The 23,131-nt window shown below is 46.0% G+C and overlaps 2 protein-coding genes across 4 annotated transcripts in view; one reads left to right on the top strand and one right to left on the bottom strand.

Annotated features, from left to right (window-relative positions):
• The window catches only part of COG5 (component of oligomeric golgi complex 5), a 267,212-nt gene extending 249,089 nt beyond the window's left edge, over positions 1-18,123 (top strand). Inside the window, exons 20-22 of the mRNA XM_043463038.1 lie at positions 8,960-9,086; positions 9,585-9,664; positions 17,935-18,123. Coding sequence (XP_043318973.1) covers positions 8,960-9,086; positions 9,585-9,664; positions 17,935-18,049 — 322 coding nt within the window. The 3' untranslated portion in view covers positions 18,050-18,123. The remainder of the gene's footprint in view (positions 1-8,959; positions 9,087-9,584; positions 9,665-17,934) is intronic.
• Positions 18,124-18,930: 807 nt separating this feature from the next.
• Positions 18,931-23,131, bottom strand: part of HBP1 (HMG-box transcription factor 1) — a 29,822-nt gene continuing 25,621 nt past the window's right edge. For all 3 annotated transcript variants that reach the window (XM_043463039.1, XM_043463040.1, XM_043463041.1), the window contains exons 10-11: positions 21,089-21,230; positions 18,931-20,014 (exon numbers count right to left, since the gene is read on the bottom strand). In XM_043463039.1, coding sequence (XP_043318974.1) covers positions 19,997-20,014; positions 21,089-21,230 — 160 coding nt within the window. In that variant the 3' untranslated portion in view covers positions 18,931-19,996. The remainder of the gene's footprint in view (positions 20,015-21,088; positions 21,231-23,131) is intronic.

Raw genomic sequence — 23,131 nt, 5'->3', positions numbered from 1 at the left:
AGTCCCTTGGACTGTAGGGAGATCAAACCAGTCCATCCTCAAGGAAATCAGCCCGGAATATTCATTGGAAGGACTGATGCTAAAGCTGAAGCTCCAATACTTTGGCCCCCTGATGCGAAGAACTGACTCCTTGGAAAAGACCCTGATGCTGGCAAAGATTGAAGGCAGGAGGAGAAGGGGACGACAGTTGCTAAGATGGTTGGATGGCATCTCTGACTCAATGGACATGAGTTTGAGTAAACTCCTGGAGTTGGGATGGACAGGGAAGCCTGGTGTGCTGCAGTCCATGGAGTCACAAAGAGTTGGACACAACCAAGCAAGTGAGCTGAACTGATTCCTACAGATATATTGAACCTACAGAAATCTTTTGGATTGATTCTAGTGCTTTCTCAGTTGTTTGAGCGGTTTGGACACCGTTTGATAAAGATTTTAGGATTAAGTGGATCAGGAAATAAAGTGAAAGCATAGTATACTCTGGGGTTCAAATCTAACCCTGGCTGGAAAGATTTTAGGACCTGTCTTTGGAGAAGAGAGATGCCAGTTCTGCTGCCTCTGCCTGTAAACGTGGTTGGGCAAGGCCCTGGCCCTGCCAGTTTCTCTGCAGTTTTCCTGAGAGGGGAGTTGACTTAGGACAGCATGCCCATGTGGAAGTCCCACAGAGGCCCTTCCTAGAGAGGAGTCAGTCAGTACAGAGTCGTCTTTATTCCAGTAACTCACTTCTAGGCCCTCCTCTTGCTTCCTGCAAAAACTTGTTAAGAGGTCCATCTCGTCTGCAGAATTTAGTCCTGAGCAGTTGCAGTGGCAGAGCCCACCCTTGTTCATCTTCTTGTCTGTGCTATGACAAGGAAAAGGCATCATCTAGTGGTCATTTCCATAATTGATCTGGACTATTGTTCCCGGACTGAAGGTTCTAAGTCATATCCGAACCAGCTCAGTGGCCATCAGTAGGAAACTGGCTAAAACAGGCCACATTCATTGGATCAAATATATGCAGCCAATTAAAAATTTATACTGTTAGTTAATGTCCAAGAAAAAGAAAAATACTTCCTGATGTATCACAAAATGAAAAAACAGGCTACTCACCAGTATAGACAATAGGCATCGCTACTGTTTTAAAAATAATGGTCTGTGGCTTTGGAGAGGAGAAGTCAAGGATGAGCATCAAAATATTACCTTTGGAGAGTAGCATTGTTTCTAGTGGTTTTTTTAATAAGAAATTTCTTAAATTTTTCAAATTTTTTGCTTTGGTTCTTGTATATTTGTAGTTAGAAGTGTCAACAAATATATTTAAAAATTCCTCTTACAGTATTTCTCCCATTTAAAAATAACAAGTGAGCCTAAAAATAACGTAAAATATACTAAAATATTATATAGTAGGGGGTTGGGGGGCAAGAAAGACAGCCAGACACCCACAAGAGGGGCAGCAGGCGCAGTGCCAGGGAGGGTGACAGAGCCGGGCGGGGCGCTGCCAGTCTGGACCTCAGGTGCAGCCTTCCCTCCCCCTCCCCAGACGCCCTCGCCTTGGCAAGCACCCCCTTCCCCCATCAGGCCGCCATCTGCCTCAGGGCGTCCTCCTTGATGGTGATATTAGTGGACTCTTTAATTAGGCCGGCCAGCTTCTTGCATGCATTTACATTTTCCTGTCTACGTTAGAGTTTCTCAGGCAGCAGCAATCTTTTACCCCAGAGAGAAGGCTGCCTCAGAAAGCTGCTGACATTAGGGACGTGCCCCTGGGTATTTGTGTTGTAGCTGCGCACAGGACACATGAGCCCCCATCTCCGTCCATCCCTCTGCAGCATGGTGTGTCCCCCAAGTGGCGTTCATGCGGGAGGTTACCTTCCCTCCTCCTGGCCAGGGGCCTGTCCGTGCAGATCAGTAAAGACCCTGCCTTCTAGCAGGCCCCGGCGCCCCCACTCCCCAGGGAACAGCCTGGTCCCTGAATACATCCACAGCCCGCTCTGCTGAAAGCCTCCTCAGGTTTAATGAAAAAGCAGTGAGAGCTGTCAGGAGATAGGGGCTGTTCTGATGGGTCTGTTAGCACGCGGGGCGCTGGAGAAGGGAGACCGTCAGTAACTCTGATGGTGTAGCGTTCACGTCAGCTGTCTTCAGCTGGAGTGGTGGTGGGGGGTTCCCATAGCTACAGTTTACCTCCCTGATCACCTGATGCTTGAGATTCAGAGCAAGGCCTGGCCTGTGAGTCTACAGACCCGAGGGTGGCTGTCTCCACAGCCTCCAGGATGAGCGCTCCCAGCCCCAGGACCCCAGATGGGCTCTGTTCCTCCTTTCCACTTAGGCCACGCTCTGCAGTCACGATTTCCACATGGTTTCTGGGTTCTTAATTCCAAGTTTCTAATGTCAGCCTTGGAGCCAGAAGGCAGCCACACCTGGGGCTTCGTTTGCTTTGCTGTCTGCCAGTACTTCAGCAGTGCCGGGAGCTCCCGGGTGAACATGCAGGGCTGGACGTTTCATTTTTGTCGTCTTCATTCTAGCAGTCGTCGTTTCGTCGTTATTGTATGTTAGCCTGTGCTGAGCGTTGTCCTGGGATTTTCTCCTTCCATCTTCAGGACGACAGTTGAGAGTTGGGGGCTCATTCAGTTCTGAGAGGTCAGTTTTCAGACTCCACGTGTGAGAGCTGTGAGCTATGGGGCTGCATTTGAGACTCCCGGCCTGCCTGACCGCACCGCCCATGCTCACAGCCACCATGCCCCACGTCTTATTCCAGAAGTTCTCGTTCGTTCTCACGGGGACGGTCCTGGATGTGAAACATCCGGGAAAACACATCCAGGAAAACATGGGAAAGTGTTACAGACCATCTAGACTCCCCACTCTGGCCGTGCCCTCCTGATCTGAAATCCCCTGTCTCCCTGACTTCCGCCGCAGACAGCCTGCCAGGAGATGCCTCAGGAGCCTTGAACCATGTGTGCACTTTTATTCCTAGAGAATGTCTGAAATCCCTGCCTCCTTTCCACCCTAGTCCCCTGGGACAGACAACCTTGGCCTCCAAGGCAGGAACCTGGGGGGCCTCTCACCTCTCTGCTCTGAGCCCTGACTCACCCCCAGGCGTCAGCCCCCTGCTTTGTTCTCTCCTGGGACACACGCGGCCCCTCCAGCCACCATATGTGGATCTCTTCCCGTCTCCGAAACCCCCACCATGTCCAGTGCAGGGAGAAGGCCTGTGTCCTCCCCGCCGCCTCATTTCTCTGCTGATTCCGGATCTCAGGAGTCTGGCCTCCTTCCTGGCCCCTCACCAAAAGCAGCTTTGGAGTGGGGGTAGCGGCAGGCAGCACGCAGCACAGACCACCTCGGACACTGGCTGTGGACAGGCCAACAGGAGGACGTGGGTCTTACTCCACTTCAGAACTGGCCTTAACAGAAGACTGACAGCTACACAGATCCCTTAAATGTGGAGATCTCTACTAGAAGCATAATTAATTTTTCTAATTAACCTGATGCTTGATTAATTAAGACTACTAGCTGCCTTTGAAGTTTAACCTTGAAAGCACTGCTATTTGGAGTGTTTTTTCTCAGAATAATTTTGTGGCATCGGGCTCTCTGCATTCTGTGACACCTTGATTTGTTTCCGTTTGTTCCTTGTGTCACCTCAGACGGTGATGCATTTCTTGAACTCCTTGGTATTTCAGATCCCACCTGCAGTCAGGGAGGATGGGGCTTTTCATGCTCTGTTCTTTCAGCTTCTTAAAACAAGCACCAGAAACAAAATGTCTGCGGTCAGTGTTTACAGGTAATTGTGTCAGTGAGGCATAATACCAAATCAAATCCAGTTTTGCTTCCCATGGCTTTTTTGGCAGTCCTGTTAGTGGCTACATTTGGTCTTGGCAGAAAAAGAACATCTGTGACTCAGAGCTCCAAAGGGACAGATGATTGACCAAAAGATGCTATTTCAAAACGAGCTGATTTCTCCCAGGCTTTGCTCTATGCTGGTGTCACCAACAGCAGCCACGGTGCATGGGTCAGCTGGGCTGCTGGACGGGGCACGTTTCAGATTGTTTCTCCCTCCCTGTCTCCTTCCCACTCCCTTTCTCACCTTCTTCCCTTTCCACCCTTGTAGTGTTTGTATTGATGGATGGGACTTCGCTGGCGGTCCGGTGGTCAGGACTCAGCACTGTCACTGCTGTGGGCCTGGGCTCAATCCCTGGTCAGGGAACGAAGATCCTGCAAGCCACATGGCCCAGCCAGTGTGTGTGTGTGTACAAACACAGATATTCAAATTGCAAAACTAATTTAATTGCTGTAGATAAGTTTCAAATTTGACTTTAAATTTCCTGAAGCCGAAGATAAAAGAGGAACAGAATCAGCTATGTAATTCTCATTTTCGGAAAGAAGAAAATGTATCAGTTCTTTGGAAAATAGTTCAGTGTTTCTTAGTGTTTCATTCTAAACCATTTGTACGTGAGTCTTCAGATAGCACCGAGAGAGACTGAGGACCAAAATGCCTGGTCATCTTCCTGTCATAGTGGCAGAAAGGATTCCATCTGGCTGCTTTTCAGTGAGTTGAGGACTGTCATACAGGACTGGCCCCTGCCCTGGGTCTCCTGTCATCACCCAGGGTTCTGGGTGAATCCTACCATGTCACATGCCATAGCAAAGAGTGGGCTTTACTGGGGCAGGGGAGGACCCTCACCGGACCAGGGGCGGCTGGAGAGAGGGGGAGGCATGAGCTCCCCTGTCTCGGCACATGGCTCTGGGTGGCCTTTCACGTGTGCCGGACCTGCAGGGTGAGCCCATGACCCAATAGAGAAGCCCCCTCCCGACTGGCTCTTCCCCCTGTTTAGTTCTAACCTGGAAGCAGTCACGTCAGTGGTGCTCTTGACTCCTGGCTGGACTTGGAGGATGGGAATGTCAGCTGCTCAGCACCCAAGGACCTCAGGCTGTGAGGTGTTTTCAGCTTCCCCTGCCAGAACAGGGGTCTGCCGGCTGTACGGAGTGGAGCTCTGGGGTGCAGTGTCATCCCCTCCACCCAGAGGCAGCTTGCAGAGACCTCTGAGACCATCCCAGTCAGCACCCCACAGGACCTTCAGGTCATGCCAGGTGAAAATAATTCCACGAGAGAGTGTGATGAGATGGTTCAAGTAGGTAGGTGACTGGAGATCCACTTTGACCCATAGAGAGAATCTGGGGTTCCTAAATAGATACTAACTGCATAGCCTTTAGACAGTGTACTGGAAACATTCATTTGCTCAGGTTATCACATAGGAGCTGTTGACGGTTTGAAGTTGTGCTTTCTCCAGGGGTCTTTGTTTCTCTCTGAGAATAAGTCCGTTCTAAAAATAGGCGCATAGCCGCTCCAGTTGATGTACTGAAAGAGGCTGCCTGGCAAAATGAAGACGTTTGAGTCTGTGTTCCGCCCTTTCCTGGCGTTTACTTGCTCTCTTCCTCCGAGTTTACTTTTCTGTAAAATGGGGATGTAACAGTGCCTCCTCATAGGGTTGTTTGGAGGAATAAATGCATTCACATTTATAAAGCTTTTCATAAGTGCTCTATGTAGTTAAAACTGGGAGCTTTGCTCCTATGGAGATGGGATCTTCCATATACAAGAGAACAACTTACAGGGACGCCTGCAGGCAAACCAAAAGTTCCTGCAGCAACGTTTTCATACCTGAGTAGCTGCTGAATGTGTTGCCTACAGCTTTGCAGCATAGAACCCTGTGAGATGATTGACCTTGAGAATCTGTGAGGTGAGCGTACTGCCCGAGGCCGTGGGAAGACCCTAGTCCTACTCCCACGGAGGACCTGGTTCAGAGCTTCATGGATGTCTGCTAACAGCACAAGTGAACTGAAGAGTAGCTAAAGACTATAAATTACAGAATGATGTTATTTCTATAGAACAGTTGAAATTAGAAAAATTCCTACAAGGGATAAATTTTACTTGTTTAGTCACTCTGATTGTTTAAGTCAATCATGTCTGGCTCTTTTGGGACCCCATGGACTGTAGCCCACCAGGCTCCCCTGTCCATGGGATTTCCCAGGCAAGAATACTGGAGTGGGTTGCCATTTCCTTCTCCAGGGGATCTTCCCCACTGAGGGATTGAACTCATGTCTCCTGGTTGGCAAGCGTATTCTTTGCCTCTGAGCTGCCTGGGAAGCCCCAAATTTTACTTATAGAATAGTTAATATAAAGACATTCTTTCCACTAATATTCTGGATCCAGCCAGAACCAGCTGTCTGGTGAGAGCTCTCCTGAATCTTTTTTTTTTCCATTTATTTTTATTAGTTGGAGGCTAATTACTTCACAACATTGCAGTGGGTTTTGTCATACACTGACATGAATCAGCCATGGAGTTACATGTATTCCCCATCCCGATCCCCCCTCCCACCTCCCTCTCCACCCGATTCCTCTGGGTCTTCCCAGTGCACCAGGCCCTAGCACTTGTCTTATGCATCCCACCTGGGCTGGTGATCTGTTTCACCCTAGATAATATTCATGCTGTTCTCTCGAAACATCCCACCCTCGCCTTCTCCCACAGAGTCCAAAAGTCTGTTCTGTACATCTGTGTCTCTTTTTCTGTTTTGCATATAGGGTTATCATTACCATCTTTCTAAATTCCGTATATATGTGTCAGTATACTGTAATGGTCTTTATCTTTCTGGCTTACTTCACTCTGTATAATGGGCTCCAGTTTCATCCATCTCATTAGAACTGATTCAAATGAATTCTTTTTATGGGCTGAGTAATATTCCATGGTGTATATGTACCACAGCTTCCTTATCCATTCGTCTGCTGATGGGCATCTAGGTTGCTTCCATGTCCTGGCTATAATAAACAGTGCTGCGATGAACATTGGGGTGCATGTGTCTCTTTCAGATCTGGTTTCCTCAGTGTGTATGCCCAGAAGTGGGATTGCTGGGTCATATGGCAGTTCTATTTCCAGTTTTTTAAGGAATCTCCACACTGTTCTCCATAGTGGCTGTACTAGTTTGCATTCCCACCAACAGTGTAAGAGGGTTCCCTTTTCTCCACACCCTCTCCAGCATTTATTGCTTGTAGACTTTTGGATAGCAGCCATCCTGACTGGCGTGTAATGGTACCTCATTGTGGTTTTGATTTGCATTTCTCTGATAATGAGTGATGTTGAGCATCTTTTCATGTGTTTGTTAGCCATCTGTATGTCTTCTTTGGAGAAATGTCTGTTTAGTTCTTTGGCCCATTTTTTGATTGGGTCATTTACTTTTCTGGAATTGAGCTGCAGGAGTTGCTTGTATATTTTGGAGATTAATCCTTTGTCTGTTGCTTCATTTGCTATTATTTTCTCCCAATCTGAGGGCTGTCTTTTCACCTTGCTTATAGTTTCCTTTGTTGTGCAAAAGCTTTTAAGTTTCATTAGGTCCCATTTGTTTAGTTTTGCTTTTATTTCCAATATTCTGGGAGGTGGGTCATAGAGGATCCTGCTGTGATTCATGTCAGAGAGTGTTTTGCCTATGTTCTCCTCTAGGAGTTTTATAGTTTCTGGTCTTACATTTAGATCTTTAATCCATTTTGAGTTTATTTTTGTGTATGGTGTTAGAAAGTGTTCTAGTTTCATTCTTTTACAAGTGGTTGACCAGTTTTCCCAGCACCACTTGTTAAAGAGGTTGTCTTTTTTCCATTGTATATCCTTGCCTCCTTTGTCAAAGATAAGGTGTCCATAGGTTCGTGGATTTATCTCTGGGCTTTCTATTCTGTTCCATTGATCTATATTTCTGTCTTTGTGCCAGTACCATGCTGTCTTGATGACTGTGGCTTTGTAGTAGAGTCTCTCCTGACTCTTGAGTGAGCCATCAGAGTGGTGAAGAAGCTCGTCCTGCTTTGTGCAGGCCCTCAGCTGTAGACTGGAGTAAATAACATGGGGTGAAGTGTGAGGCCAGGATACAGAGCTGGTGTACAGGCTTCAGAATCTCTGCTCAGTCAGGTGTTGCTATCTTACCTCTTGAGATTCAGTCTCTACAGCTTGGCCTTTATCCGAGCCCAAAGCAAAGGAGGAGTCAGTGAAAATTTCAAATTATTTTTGCCAGCATTTTGACAAGGTAGTAGATGGTTAGTAGCAGGGTAGATTTGCCTGCAGTTTCCTGTAAAATGCAAGCAGGCATACACTGGACATATTACAGGTTTGGTTCCAGCCCACTGCCTCACAGCAACTCTCAGAGAAAAGCCAATCACATGAATTATTTGGTTTCCCAGTGCATATTAAAGCTATGTTTAAACTATCCTCTAGTTAATTAAGGATGTAGTAACATTATGCCAAAAAAATAGTACATATCTTAATTTAAAATATTGCTAAAAAAAGATGCTAACCATCATCTGACACCACAGAGCAGGGTTGCACAAACCTTCAGTTTGTAAAAAAAAAAAAAATGCTAACAAAAAAAACCCCACCAAATCTGTGGAGCACAGTAAAATGAGGCGAGCCTATCTTGGATGGTGACACCTACACACACGGTGTTTTAGAAGAGAGGGATGTCCAGTGAGGTAATAATTTCATATATATAAGGATATAATTGCTCTTTGAAAAGCTGCATAGCAAATGGTTGAATTTATCCACATTAGCTTATGGCCCATGGAAGGATTATATACAAAATAGAAGCGGAAAGTGTTGGCCGCCATCAGAGTCTTTTGGTTAGAACCACTTGGAGGCTTTAACTCTGTGCTTTCATTTCAGCCTTTCAGATGAGCTCTCAGAGGGGGTTTTGCTGAATCACCTTGAAGTAAAGTCAGACCCAAAGGCAGTGAGCTGGGGGCCAAGGAAGGAGCTGAAGGGAGGGTCAGCCTACGTGTGTGTGTGTGTGTGTGTGTGTTAGGCTAAGAAATGGTTAAGAATTATCCAGCCTAGGAAGACTGCTATTATTCATTCTGTTATGTATTATGCTATTACACTAACGCTAATATGCTATTATGATTCTTCTACTGAATCATCTCTTTCCATATTGAACAACATTAAATGACTTCTGCATTTCCTTCATTTAGACCCCTGCTCTTCCAGACAAGTGAACATGTGGCCAGCAGCCCTGCGCTGGGGGACATAATTCCATTCAGCATCATTATTCAGTTTTTGTTCACAAGAGCACCCCCTGAGCTGAAATCCCCTTTCCAGGTAAGGAGGTGAAGTCAGAATCCTCTTACTCGTCTTCCTTCTGAACTCAGTGAATGTGGGGGACTCCCCCCACCCCACCTCTAACTCACTTGAAGGTTCTGGCCTTCTCCTGCCGAGAGAAGTCATGAATTTGTGTTTTAGTAGCAAATGATTCAGGAGGGAAGATTCCCACTACCCAGGCCCTACTTTCTCATCAATGTATAGATCACCTGCCGCATCTAGAATTAGCCCTTTAAATAACAGTGACGTGAGTAATTTATGTTCATAAAGCTTTTTTGACAGAGGCTCCATTTCTTTTGCCGACCCACCTTCAATTGACAGACCCGAATGGCTCCCTGGGGTTGGGAAGGTGCACCAGGGGCCGTGCTGCCTGCCTTTGGGGCCGGTGTCTGGGGTCCTCTGACCCCAGGAGTCCCAGAGATGCTCTCCGAATCCGCAAACGCCCACAGGACAGGACGGGGTGTAGCCACTCTCTTCTGACTGTGTTTCCATCCACAGAGGGCGGAGTGGTCCCACGCACGCTTCTCCCAGTGGCTGGATGATCACCCTTCTGAAAAGGACAGGCTCCTCCTCATCAGGTAAGGCCACCTGTGGCAGGTGCACCTGGGTGGTGTTCTCGAAGCCCAGGGCCTGGGGCGCTGGGGAGCAGTGGGGCCCAGGTAGGTGTGTGCCCATGGTGTACACACACACACACACACACACCCTGGGGCGCTGGGGAGCAGTGGGGCCCAGGTAGGTGTGTGCCCATGGTGTACACACACACACACACACCCTGGGGCGCTGGGGAGCAGTGGGGCCCAGGTAGGTGTGTGCCCATGGTGTACACACACACACACACACCCTGGGGCGCTGGGGAGCAGTGGCGCTGGGGAGCAGTGGGCCAGTAAGGTGTGTGCCCATGGTGTACACACACACAACACACACACACACACACACACACACACACACGCGCCCTGGGGCGCTGGGGAGCAGTGGGGCCCAGGTAGGTGTGTGCCCATGGTGTACACACACACACACCTGGGGCCTGTAGTGGGACAGGTAGGTGTGTGCCCATGTGTACACACACACACACACACACTGGGGCCTGGGGAGCAGGGGCCCAGGGTGTGTTGCCCATGGTGTACACACACACACACACACACATACACACACACACACACACACACCCTGGGGCGCTGGGGAGCAGTGGGGCCCAGGTAGGTGTGTGCCCATGGTGTACACACACACACACACACACACACACCATGCACCCCCCACCATGCCCAGGGAGGGACGCTTCCACTGTCACATGTAACTTACTAAGCATCTCTCTCTCGAATCAGCGCCGCTCCTTTGACATTTCTCTCACCAAGACCTGCCGAGACCTCTTAGCCACCAAATCCCAATGTTTCTGTTCTCTCAGTATCACTCTGCAGCTTTAGCTGAAAGTGACCACCACTTCTTTCTTAAAACTCATCCCCTGACCAGCTCCACACATTTTTATGAATGCTCACCGTGTGCAAGGCCCTTAGGACACAAAGCAGCCGAGACAGGCCCCGCCTTCTCGGGTCTTCCCTGACCCCTGGGCCATTTGTTCCTGCTCCGACCTCTGTGACTGTTTTTCCGTCAGTCTCGTTTGCTGAGTTGTCTTCTGTCCACTCCTTGAATGCCATCGCTTCCCACAGTGTGTCCCTGGCCCCTTTTCCTTCATGTTCAGTCTGTATTCGGTTCCCCAGTGAGCTCACTCAGACAGTGACTCTAGTGACTCTTCTGTCCTGCGACCCCGGGACTGTGGCTCACCTTGGATACTCAGGGTCTCAGGCCGGCAAACTTGCTGTTACATGTCACCACTCAAAATCCCACAGAAATCTCAACCCCAAAATGTTAAATCTTTTTTCCTCTCAAACCTGCTCATTCTCCTAGACTCACTGTCTTGGTTGGGGTATCGCTGTCACCTGTAGTCAGCCAAGTTAGAAAACCTTTAAGCCATCGTTCACCTCCTTGGTCACTCTCATTCTCCAAGCCCGTCAGCTGTACCTCTTAAATCACTCTGGGAGCCATCCTCAGCTCTTCGAAGGGCTCCTAACGCTGCTGGTCTGGGGAACAGCACCGAACACATTCACTTAGGCCTGAACTCGGGGTGACTTGGGTTGTCCAAGGGCAGTGTGGGGCTCATGTGTGAAGCGATTCTCAACTGTGTTTGCACCTGAGAGTCATTTACAGAGCTTTGAAAAATTCTGGTGTTGAGACCACACTCAACTCCCTCAGAATCTCTGGGGTTGGGCCCTGGCATCAGGGTTTCTTAAAGTGGCTGGGCAGCTCTTTGCAGTGTAGCCAGGACTAAAACCAAGTTGCCAGGTGAGAGACCCCACGGAGGAAGGAAGCTGTGGGAGGTCACGGGAGGAAACGTCAGCCCACCAGGTCCTGGGAGGGGAACCGAGCTCAAGCATGATGACTGGAGCCCAGGGGAGCCCCCCGCCAGCGCCTGTGTGGATAAAGTGGAGGTTGGCCCGTACCTGCTCTTCTTCCTTGCTGGTCTGTTACCCTCTCAGCTAAGAGCATCTGATCCAGAAACCAGGCAGGACGTGCGGTGATCCTGTCAGTGTCAGCGTGGTGTCTGGTTAAACTGATTTCAGAAAAGGCTTCTGGTGGAATGAGGGACTCTACTTGGGGCTGCCGTGGAGGTTGTGATGTCTGTGAGTCTCCCCTGAGGCCCACAGACTCGCCCAGCTGCCGCGTACCAGCTGATAGAAGAGGACGCAAGACTCAGTTAGTGGGCAGGGTGCATTTTTGTCTCCTTAAAGAGTTGGATGGAGTTCATCTGCAACAGTTGTCCTGCTGTGGGCACATCACAGATCTGTTTTCTTTTGCTTCTTTTTAAAAATGTCTCCTGAGTGATATCATCAGCAGTGCTGTTGCTAAGCCTATATTTAGCAACCGAAAATCACGCTCAGAAATACTGTCATGCTTTCTGAAGAAGGCCTGCCCATCACTGCATACATGGCTGTTAGTAGCCCCTTGCACCCTGAGCGGGGCATGAAGCCCTCCTGAGGGGTTTCAGAGCACCGCTTCTCTGGCCCCAGCCAACAGCAGGGAGGGGCGCTTTGTCCTAGAGTACACTCTTTCTTGTCTGTCATTGCAAAACTGGTTTCGCCCCTGCATACTGAAGCACCACTGGGTGAATTTCTTGCCCCTGTAGATAAACCCAGGGTGAGTACTGTCCTTTAAATGTCAGTAAATTTGTTTTAGCTTTGGGGCAGACCTTGCTGTAGACTCATCTGCTGCTCCCGGCTCGGTGTGTTGGGTTCTCATAAGTAGGGCAGATCGAGGGTACAGCAACTACTCCAGAACTAATGGCAAGTAATGACCTCTCTTCTGCCTTCTTTTCTGCTGCTTTTTGACGCCAGATATTTCTCTAGAGCTTGAATGAATCCTAGTCAACTTAAGAAACCAGTGACTCCTGGGGCCATGTGGGGTAAGCGGGGAAAGTGGGGAAGATGGTACCTCCCCAGCCCCAGCAGGCAGGCACGCGTGCCCTCGGGGGGAGGCGGCAGCAGGAGAGCCTGCAAGTGTTGCCTGCATTCTCCGCAAAGATGAAGGCCGAGGTTTTAATGCAGAGTCCTCAGGCTCTGCAGAAGAGGTAGGGTTGGCTGCAAACCCACCAACTCTTGATACTGGCAGTGGGGCAGCAACTCCTCTGACTGTGGCCTCCTCGCTTTTTCTTCTCTTGAGTTTCAGTAGCGGAGCACCTTTATGGTGTCAGAACTGTTTACAGACTTTATTTGCTGATTGGTACTTTGCATCTGTACAATCGTCAGACAGTTCTTTGTGCCAAGTGCATCCTTGGACCACTACCACCCCCACCCCGGCACCCTCCCACAGGCGTGCAGGACCCACAGACTGGGACCCATTCCCTCAGATCCTCCACTTCTGTAGGACCACAGGACCCCTATGGATGGAGGGTGGAGTTTGGTCTCATAGGAGCTGATGTTCTGGTGGCACGAGATCCCTAACCATTCTGGGAACTGGGTGCCTAAGATGAGATCCTGGGGTGGATGGAGCCAAGGGAGAGCCTGTGAAGGCACTGGTAGTTTTTTAAGTCATGTGTGTGTTTTAGTATTAAGCACACTGATATTTCATGGCTGACAAAAATCAGTTTTGTTTTCTATAAAAACCTCCATTTATACCACAATTCAGTGTTGTCAACACAACCCCTTCCTCTACTAAATGTTTGCAGAATTCCTATGCTACTTTTCTTTCAATAAGGATAGCTTTAATAATCTTCCTATTTTGGATACAAACCAGAGTTGAGAGTCTTACATAATATTTGGCCCAATTTCCAAGAAAGCTGATGTTTTTCGCTCAGGCAAATGAAGTAATATAATAATTGCTTGAAAATCTTGCTCTGATTTTACGTGGGAGGGCAGCTTTAGTCCTTTTTCTCTCCATATTTCTCATAGTTTTTGATGAACAAAACCAAAAGCACTAACCACACTGATTTCTGTTCTTCCACGTACTGTGTGGGTTTTATGTAATGTCTTACTGCTCTGAAAGCAGATGAAACTGCTACGTGGATTTTTGTCCAAATATTAGATAAAATGACTCTAACCCTCTAACCCATTCACTGCAGAATGATGATAGTTTCTGTGAATTTCAGTGCTGTGATCTCTTAGACTGATACAGCCACACCATTGTCTCAAAGACAGTGGGCCCTTGGGGGTTTCTCTGCTGTGTGCCAGTCTGCAGGGCCTGCATGGTGGGAGTGGGCCAAGTGCCTGGGATGCCATGGCAACTTGAATAGTATCACTAAAAGAAGCACGTTTCCCTCACAGAGAAACAGCTTCCTTTAAGCCTCAGCTCTGACATGAATAAGGCATCTCACAGAACATTGTTCTCTAAGGGCATTCAGTAGATTCCATTCTGCGTGCATGTACTTTTGAGGATCCCCTACACTCCTGCTTCTCTTATATTTACTTTCTTCAGTGCTTTTGCCCTTTTCATCATAGTTCTATCTTCCTGTATCTAATTCATTTTTAAAATTCATTCACTGTGCATTTGTCAAGCACTAGTCCTGGGGCTACATTCATGCATGAAACAGTTGTTACATCGTAAGAGCGAAACTCCCCAGCACAGAGATCCTTACACTGCAGTGTGATCGTGTGGGCAGAAGGGTAAAGACCTGCTCTTGGCATAGAGAATCTGAGGCCATCAGAAGTCCAGTGGGGGGACCTCCCTGGTGGTCCAGTGGCTAAGACTCTGAGCTCCCAATGCAGAAGTACAGTGGGGAAAACCGTGTTGGAGGGCTGCATGGGTTCAGAGGTGTACCTAGAAGAGAGCCAGGTGCCTCACAGGACAAGCCTTTACTTCTAACTAAATCTTGTGGGTATTCTTCCCACTTTGCCGATGGACAGGCTCAAGACACAGTCTAGATCACACAGCTTGGTCGGGGGGCAGAGCCTAATGTACCAGCTGTGCTTTTTTTAAAAAAATTATTTATGGCAGGGGCTGGGTCTTTATTGTTGTGCCTGGGCTTTCTGTAGTTGTGGCGAGCAGGGACTGCCCTCTAGCTGTGGTGCCTGGGCTTCTCAATGCTACGGCTTCTCGTCGTGGCCCGCGGACTCTAGTGCAAACTCAGTGCAAACACAGGCGGGGTTGCCCTGCGGCACGTGGGATCCTCCGGACCAGGGATGGAACCCGCATCTGCGTTGGCAGGTAGATTCGTAACCACTGGGCCACCAGGGAAGTCCTCAGCTGTGCCTGCCAGGCTTCCACTCCCGCCCACCCCCACGCCCTGCGCTGTTGGTTTCTGGGTTGCTTACTTTATTGTGAGTAGTGAAGTATGAAGCCGGCTTTCAGAGATCCACCCCCAAATGCTGGGGTCCTGCTAAGCTGTGCTATTGGAGCAGAAGTCCTAGACTTTTTCACTTCTTGTGACTCCTGGGTGGTTTGTTTTGCGCTGCCTGGAGTTAGGAAAGGCTTTATCAAAAACAAGGCACTTGAGCTGGTCCTAAGTAAAAGCTCTACAAGGAAGAAGTGGGGTGGGATGGGGGGGAGGGGGGGTGGCGTGTGTTGGCATTCCAAAGATAAGGACAGCCGGTCCCGAGGAAGGCTCTCCCTAACTTGAAGACTGACTCTCACTAACAATGAGGTAGTGTGGACGAAGGGAAACAGGCCTCTTTTTGGAGCTTGACTTTATTTTAGAGTATTTGCACAGGCTCCCAGTCTCTCAGTGGGTGGCCATGGGGGTTGGGCTCTGCCTGTGCCGAGACCACAGAACTTAATGATTTGAGGGTCTCTTTAGGTACAGCAGAGTCTGGGACCCAGCAGTGACGCAGTTGGGGAAGGCTGACGACAAAGCTGGTGTGCAGTGGGGTTGTGAACGTAGACGCTGTCCCGGGAGCAGGAGGGCGGCAGGTGGTGGACCACAGGCGGCCGCCCTGGCTGTAGCGTGGCAGGTCCCCTGGCACAGGGCTGATGGCACGGGGGTGACCACCACCCACAAGGCTACGCCAGAATTAGGGCACAAAACGGCAGGATTCAGACTGAAGCTGAGGTGAGAGGAGGGACCAGATGTGGTAATATGTTGTTCAGTTGCTAGGTCACGTCCGACTCTGTTTCCCCACCGACTGCAGCACACCAGGCTCCTCTGCCCTGCACCATCTCCCTCAGTTTGCTCAGACGCCCGTCCGCTGAGTCAGTGATGCCGTACAATCATCTCACTCTGCCACCCCTTCTCCTCCTGCCCTCAGTCTTTCCCAGCATCAGGGTCTTTTCCAATGAGTGAGCTCTTCTCATCAGGTGGTCAAAGTATTGAAGCTTCAGCTTCAGCATCAGTCCTTCCAATGAATATTGAGGATTGATTTCCTTTAGGATTGACTGGTTTGATCTCCAGCACAATTCGAAAGCGTCAATTCTTGGGTGCTCGGGTGCTCAACCTTCTTTATGGTCCATAAAGTTGCGTCTATACGTGACTACTGGAAAAGCCATAGCTTTGACTATACAGACCTTTTTTGGGCAAGTGATGGCTGTGCTTTTTAATACATCTAGGTTTGTCATAGATTTCCTCCCAAGGAGCAAGCGTTGGCTGCTGGTCACCACTCGCAGTGATTTTGGAGACCAAGAAAATAAAATCTGCCAGTTTCCACTTTTCCCCATCTATTTGCCATGAAGTGATGGGACTGGATGCCATTTTAGTTTGTTGAATATTGAGTTTTAATCCACCTTTTTCACTCTCCTATCAAGAAGCTCATTAGTTTCTCTTTGCTTTCTGCCATTCGAGTGGTATCATCTGCATGTCTGAGATTGTTGATATTTCTCGCAGCAATCTTGCTTTCAGCTTGTGATTCATGTAGCCTAGTGTTTTGCATAATATACTCTGGCTGTAAGTTAAATAAGCAGGGTGACAAGATACAGCTTTTGACATACTCCTTTCCCAATTTTGAACCAGTCCTTTGTTCCACGTCCAGTTCTGTTGCTTCTTGACCTGCATACAGGTTTCTCAGGAGACAGGTAAGGTGGTAATATGTAAATTAATAGGACTTGAAAACTGGTTATTTGTAGGACTGAAACAGTTTTAGATATAGACTATGGGGAGATGATGGTCACTTTACTGAAATAGTAAGGGGGTAAATACTACTCTTCGTGTAGGTTTTTTACCAGAGGTTTGTGTTTTTTCCTTTTTTATGGCATTTTGTTTTTTAGAGCAGGTTCAGGTTCCCAGCCAATTTGAGAAGGTAGAGATTTTTTCCATATGCCCACTGCCCCTACATGCACGGCCTCCTCCATTATCAGTACCTCTCCAGTGGCCTTCATGTTACGGCTGGTGAACCCATGCTGACACTGTCACCTGGGGTCCACAGCTGACACTGGGGTCCCCTCTTGGTGGTGTGCATCTTGTGGGTTTGGATGGCCCAAGGTTTCTGAGTCTGAGAATCCTGGCAGGAATCAGATAAAGATGTCCAGAATGCAGAGATGAGGAGGTCGGTCAGGACAGGAAATTTAAGAGATCCTCCAATCTCTTAATTCAGTTCCATATAAAACCATGACAGTGGGTAGCGAGGTTGAGGGGTGCCATGGCCTGAGCACTGAACTGGCCACACTCCCATCAAATATAGTCCCTGTGGTTGAATGAAAATAATGACCAAACCTGACAGAGGACTATTTTTTTTCAGTGTTTGGGAGCAAATAAAACAGGTCAGAATTACATATTAGATGAGACAGTATGTGAGCTATGATAGCTATGGAAATGCTCTGGAGTGTGTGATTTCATGATTATAACAAAAATTTGATTGTTTTACTTGAAACTTAAATAGACCAATAATGAAAAGTATGCATAAATGAACAAGCATAGGGCTGGACTTGATCTGTGCTATAGTTTGCTGACCCCCTGATCTAATTGAGAACATTATCATACCTGTTGCTAAATTCAGGCTTTCTTATCACAATCTGCCAACAACTGGAGCCTACCAACAGTTTACCCTACTTGTGGGTTCACATTCTTTAAGTAACGGAATATAAAGCCCCCGCAGCATTAGTGTGCAGTGGCCCCCCCCGCCCCCCCCCCGCCCCAGTGCAGTCCACTCCGCGGTGCAGGGCGCCCCCGTGAGCTCTGTGCAGACACAGAAGTCTCTGCAGTAGGAACCTTAGCTGCCAGAGCCTCCGACTGTGTGATTAGACCACCAAGTGCAACGCAGGTTGAAAATTGTGCACAACTCTGCACCTTAACCACAGGAACCCTACTGACAAACGTTTTGAGGGTCATTGGTTGACTGAACAAAGCAGAAATGAGCTTCTTTTATACGTTGGCATCCTCCAAGCTGTTTTGTTTCTTTTGTATAGCCTTCTGACATTGTTTTCCTTTGGTTTTCAGGGGTGCCCTGGAAGCTTATGTTCAATCAGTAAGAAGCAGAGAAGGCAAAGAATTTGCACCGGTTTATCCAATAATGGTTCAGCTGCTTCAGAAAGCTATGTCTGCTCTTCAGTAAGAATGTGAAGTATTTCTTAATCTCCATTTTGTGCTAACCCATCCAGGGGTGGCAAATACATACTCTAAAAGACAGCTACCATCTACTGTTTCATGAATGTAATTGACTTTTCTCTATTTCCTTATTGACCTCTTTACCTCTTTAGCCCTTCTACCTTAAGTAGCATAAAACGTCAAAATAGATTCGTGATCACCACCTTTAAACTCTGCATAGCTTATTTTTCCAAAAAGATACCAAACTCTTCTCTCCCATCAGGTTTTTCTATGAGCCTGTCTAAAACTTCTTTCCCATCACAGAGCCCCCACAGCTTAAGGGATAGGGTCAAGTTACATAGTAAATACGCTGCTTCTCCCCAGCTGGCATTCTTTCTTGCTGGATAAGTAGTTAACCCAGTAGTTTCCATTATTTGGCTGCACATTAGAATCACTGGTAGCTTTAAATAATCCTAATGCCCAATTTGTACTCCATATTAACATGTATGGGGGTAGGAACCATGCATTACTTTTTTTTAATATCCTGAAATGTTTCCAGTGTGCAACAGTTTGGGAACCGCTGGCATATCCCGAAGCTGAGATGTAGGGCTCAATCTTGTTTAACTGCGTCTTACTGTATCTTTAATAATAATAAAGTGACACACTTGCTCTAAGAGCAGACTTTGGGGGCTGTTCTACTTTATAACAGAGATGCCAAGTTAAAAATTAACTTTTACTCTGAAAGGAGTCTTATAAATAGTAATCTGGGTCCTTCTTTCTATTGCCCTTGCCTTGTCATTAACATTTTAAAGTTTAAAATCCCACAAGCCACTTGTAAAATATTTTCCATTTCCTCAATCTATTATTCTGATGACTCATTCATAAAGTTCAGTCAGGATAAACCAGAAGTCAGGGATAAACAATTTTTTTCATTTTATTTGAAATAATATACAAGAATATAGTGTGCAAAATTTAGGGGCAACATCATGAAGAAGTGTAATGAACTGAAATCAATTTTATAGCTGTGATTCCTAACCAGAAACACCACTTGGTAAGTAACATGAAAAGCCATGATTGTAGCTCAGAGCAAAAGCAGCTCTATTGCCAATGTGTTTGCTCTCATTGTAGACAGTTGGAGGAAAGTAAAGTGCAAGTGTTGCACTGCTTAAGTGCAAAGTCCGCCCCCACCATAGATACGATGACAAATAACGATATTAAGATACGTGGCTGAGGAGATATAGGACACAAAATTAAAAATACAATGGTGTCAACTGTTAATAGCACCATTACAGTGACTATATCCCAATGCTATTAACTAACTTTACCTTGGCCTGGGCTAGGTCTCCACTGAAGGGTGGGTGTGTCCAACTCAGCATGCTCCAGGAGCCGCCGCAGGTGGCTCTTAGGCTGGCACTGACACCATCCGCCGGCCCTGTGTCCTGGCAGCCTCTTGGCACTGGCCAGACTAGGAGCCCCCATGTTTGGCACAGATGCGGAGCCATGTGGTGGTTGCTCAAGGAAGGCCAACTCCCGGCTTCTGCTTCAACCCATTATGTGTACAATACAGATTAATAAGCAGTAAGGAGCCAATGTATAAACAGCAGTTACATATTTTTAAATTCCCCTTTTGTACAATTTAAAATAAAACATGTATACACTTCTCCTCTCTTTTCTACTGTACTTTAGCACCACAGGATATCAATTTTCAAGCCTATATTACCTGATAGACATATATGAAGTTTGGAAGAAAAATAAGGCAATTTGGTTTACAATGTTGATAGTTTTAGCTTACTTAATGCTCTAATGGAGAAAGCAAATCCTCACTCATATTATTAAATCATTTCAAGACTCAATGCTATCGGTATCTTATGGTCACACGGATTCAGGACAAATGGTGAGATCTTCATCTTCTTAAATCTTTCCATCAACAGTCAATGTTTAAGCAAATACAGACTTAAGAACATAAGCATCCTGTTTAATGTTGTTGTGAGCCCTGTGGAGATAAAATTAAAACTCAGTGAATGTTTACAAATCAATACATAATTAATGAAAGCTAAGATGGATAACATATTAATAACCATACTATTAAAAAAGATTGCTTTCTCAAAAGTGGTAGATTTTTTAAAGTTTGCTAATACCTAGTGGTCCAAGCAACCAGAAAATTTATGAAAATGAGACGCAAGAGATGGACTAGGATGAGCAGAAATGAAAAGGGATCCAGGGAAAGTTCTACCACATGGAATCCTAAGGTAATAACTTAAAAAACCCCGTCCAGTCATGTTCTTATATTGGAATCTGACTACTTTTTAAAAAGAATTCTTAAGTGGATGTGAACTACGTGTTACTATAACAGAAACAGATAAATACACGGGATGAATTAGAACATCCTTGGCCAGCATTCCTGCTGCAAAATACTGTTGTCCCTTTGTTTTTAAGTGAAATTTCAAATTAAGCTCATTCTATCATGTGAAGTTTTCTTGTAATTAATCAAAAACACAACTTAAGAAATGCCAGTTTAGTAATGGAGAAGTTCTAAGAATCAAGTCTGTCCGATAAAGCATTACTATGGTGCGAACTTGTTTACCAGCCTTCCCAATTTTCGATTTCTTCTCCATCCTGAGATTTTTTAACCTAGAAATTCTGGGCAAATGTCAGAAGTCCCTATGAAAGTTGGTTAACTTATCTCTACCTCCACCGTCCTTACCCATCACCAACTAAGAAAAGCTGTTGAGACATACCACCCCAAATTAGAAAATTTTTCTGCTGTGATATTAATGAATTAATAATCCTTATCTTTCAACCCAACTAGAAATACATTCCAAATCTTTCCACTTCGGCATCTCCAGCAAACATTTCTACTTTCCACGCTAAAACAGTGAATGGCACTAATGATGAAAGGCAGCCTGCCTTACATGGTGATGGGCAAACATTATTAGGCTCTGAAAGATATAAAGGCTGAGAAACAGCTTTAACACCCTTTTAAAGGTTCTAACAAATGCTCCAATATGATAGTACAGTTTTATAGGTAAGTCAGGATCACTTTAAGGAACTACTTGTTGGAACATACTGAATTGGTTCTTTTCCTTTTCCAACAGTCAGGATTTAAACGTTTTTGTTCTTCAGCCAAAGCCTTTGCTTCTAATGTATACATCCTCCTCTCTTCATTCTTCATTTTCTTCCACCTGTCACCAAGGATCACACTTATGGCTCTATAAAATAAACATTTACACATGTTGAAGGCAAGAATTTTTCAGAAAACTCATGTCAAGTGCTCCTACTTCAAGAAGAAATACAAAGTTGAAAAACAAAAATCTTGTCCAACACAGAGAATAGGAAAGGTCAAGACTATAGCAGTCATTTCCAGTAAAATCCTAAGTCATATGGTCCATTCATCATAATCTTGGCAGTTAAAGCCTCCTGGAGTAGGAACAATATTTCCGATTGTCAGAGAACATCTAAAATGGCTAAAAATTGGGTATTTTATACAGCTTGATTTGAAGGAAGAAAAAAAGTATTTCAAAGAAACAGTTTAAATTATCATTGGGTACATCAGTTTTTCAAAAATGTTTGAGGTATTAAGGCATTGTTCAGTATCAGCAGCATAAAGTAGCCACCTTCTATTAAAAGCTCTTCTTTTCTTTGTGCCCTAACCCCTCAAGTAGTCTTTTTCCTTTCCTGCAACCATAGTGAAAATAGAACGGCATTAACTATGCACTTACTGCTTATCTCCTAAAGATACCACCAAATAAACCTTAGGCATCATTTGTACTTTTAAATGGATAAATTCAAGGAGGAAAAAATCAAACTGGTAAGACATCAGGATTGAAATCTGAAGCTGTTTCCTATTTACTCATCGAAGGGCTTCCCTGGTGGCTCAGATGGTAAAGGATCTGCCTGCAGTGCAGGAGACCCAGGTCCAGTCTCTGGGTGGGGAAGAGCCCCTGGAGAAGGGAACGGCAACCCACGCCAGGATTCCTGCCTGGAGAATCTCATGGACAGAGGAGTCTTGTAAATGGGGTCGCGAAGAGGGGGGCACAACTGAGCGACGAACACTTTCACTTACTAATCTGCTCCCAAACCTACTATAATAGTCTCATCCAGGACAAGCAGAGGTAACTATTTTCCTTCTGTGAAGAGCTTAACCCTTAGTTAACTCTCAATATCATGACATTCACATGAAAAAGAAGTCTGCGATGACTGTGTGTAGTACATACAAAAGATTTCACAATGGCTGCTATGGAGGCTAGAAAACTGGCCTCTAAGCTTTAGAAAAACAAGTCACCACAGATGCTCTACTCCTTGAAATTTAAAATGTTATAAGTGTATGGATGTTTTAATAAGTTGATGCAATTAAACACTGTATCTTTGATTAAAATAACCAATTTTTAGTCTCTGGGTTAAAGGTACCATATAATGGTTGATACATGTACTACTTGATTACCAAGTATTCACATATGTATCAATTCCCAAGTCACAGATACATCTGGTAGAAGAAGCTTCTCTTTTTAATAAAAATAAAAGTATTTGGGATGGGCAAAATGGGTGAAGCTGCTCAACAGGTACAAACTTCCAGATATAAAATAAGTGATGGGCTATAATGTACAGAAGGGTGAGCACAGTGAGTAATAAATAGTGTGGTGTATTTGAAAACTGCTAAGAAAGCTGATCTTAAAAGTTCTCATCACAAGAAAAAAAATTCCTAATCATGGTGATGTATATTAGACTTATTGTTGCTATCATTTTATTATATGCAAATAGCAAAGCATTATGCTATACACCTGAAACTTAGTAATATGTCAGTAGCATCTCAAATACATGTATATAAAAAGAGATAAGTCATTCAAACCTGATTCAAAGCTGAATTATTCTATGTGCATAATCATTTGACTTTTGTCATATTAATATGGGTAAGGGAACTAGGAAGAATGGGAAACATAATTTGTGGAGACCTTGGTTTGAGGAAGTGACTAGTAGAGGATTCCAAGATGAGGTAAGGGTACAAGGGAACAGGAGGAAGGACCAGCATTAACTTTTATTCCTGAGCTCTACTGAGGATCCCTCTGCGTTTAGTCTTCTAGCAAATCTGGCAGTCATTAGAAACTCCCGACAC

This window comes from Cervus canadensis, chromosome 3, assembly GCF_019320065.1.
Source record: "Cervus canadensis isolate Bull #8, Minnesota chromosome 3, ASM1932006v1, whole genome shotgun sequence".
In the NCBI taxonomy this organism is placed as follows: domain Eukaryota; kingdom Metazoa; phylum Chordata; class Mammalia; order Artiodactyla; family Cervidae; genus Cervus; species Cervus canadensis.
This window is presented reverse-complemented; position numbering and strand designations above follow the sequence as displayed.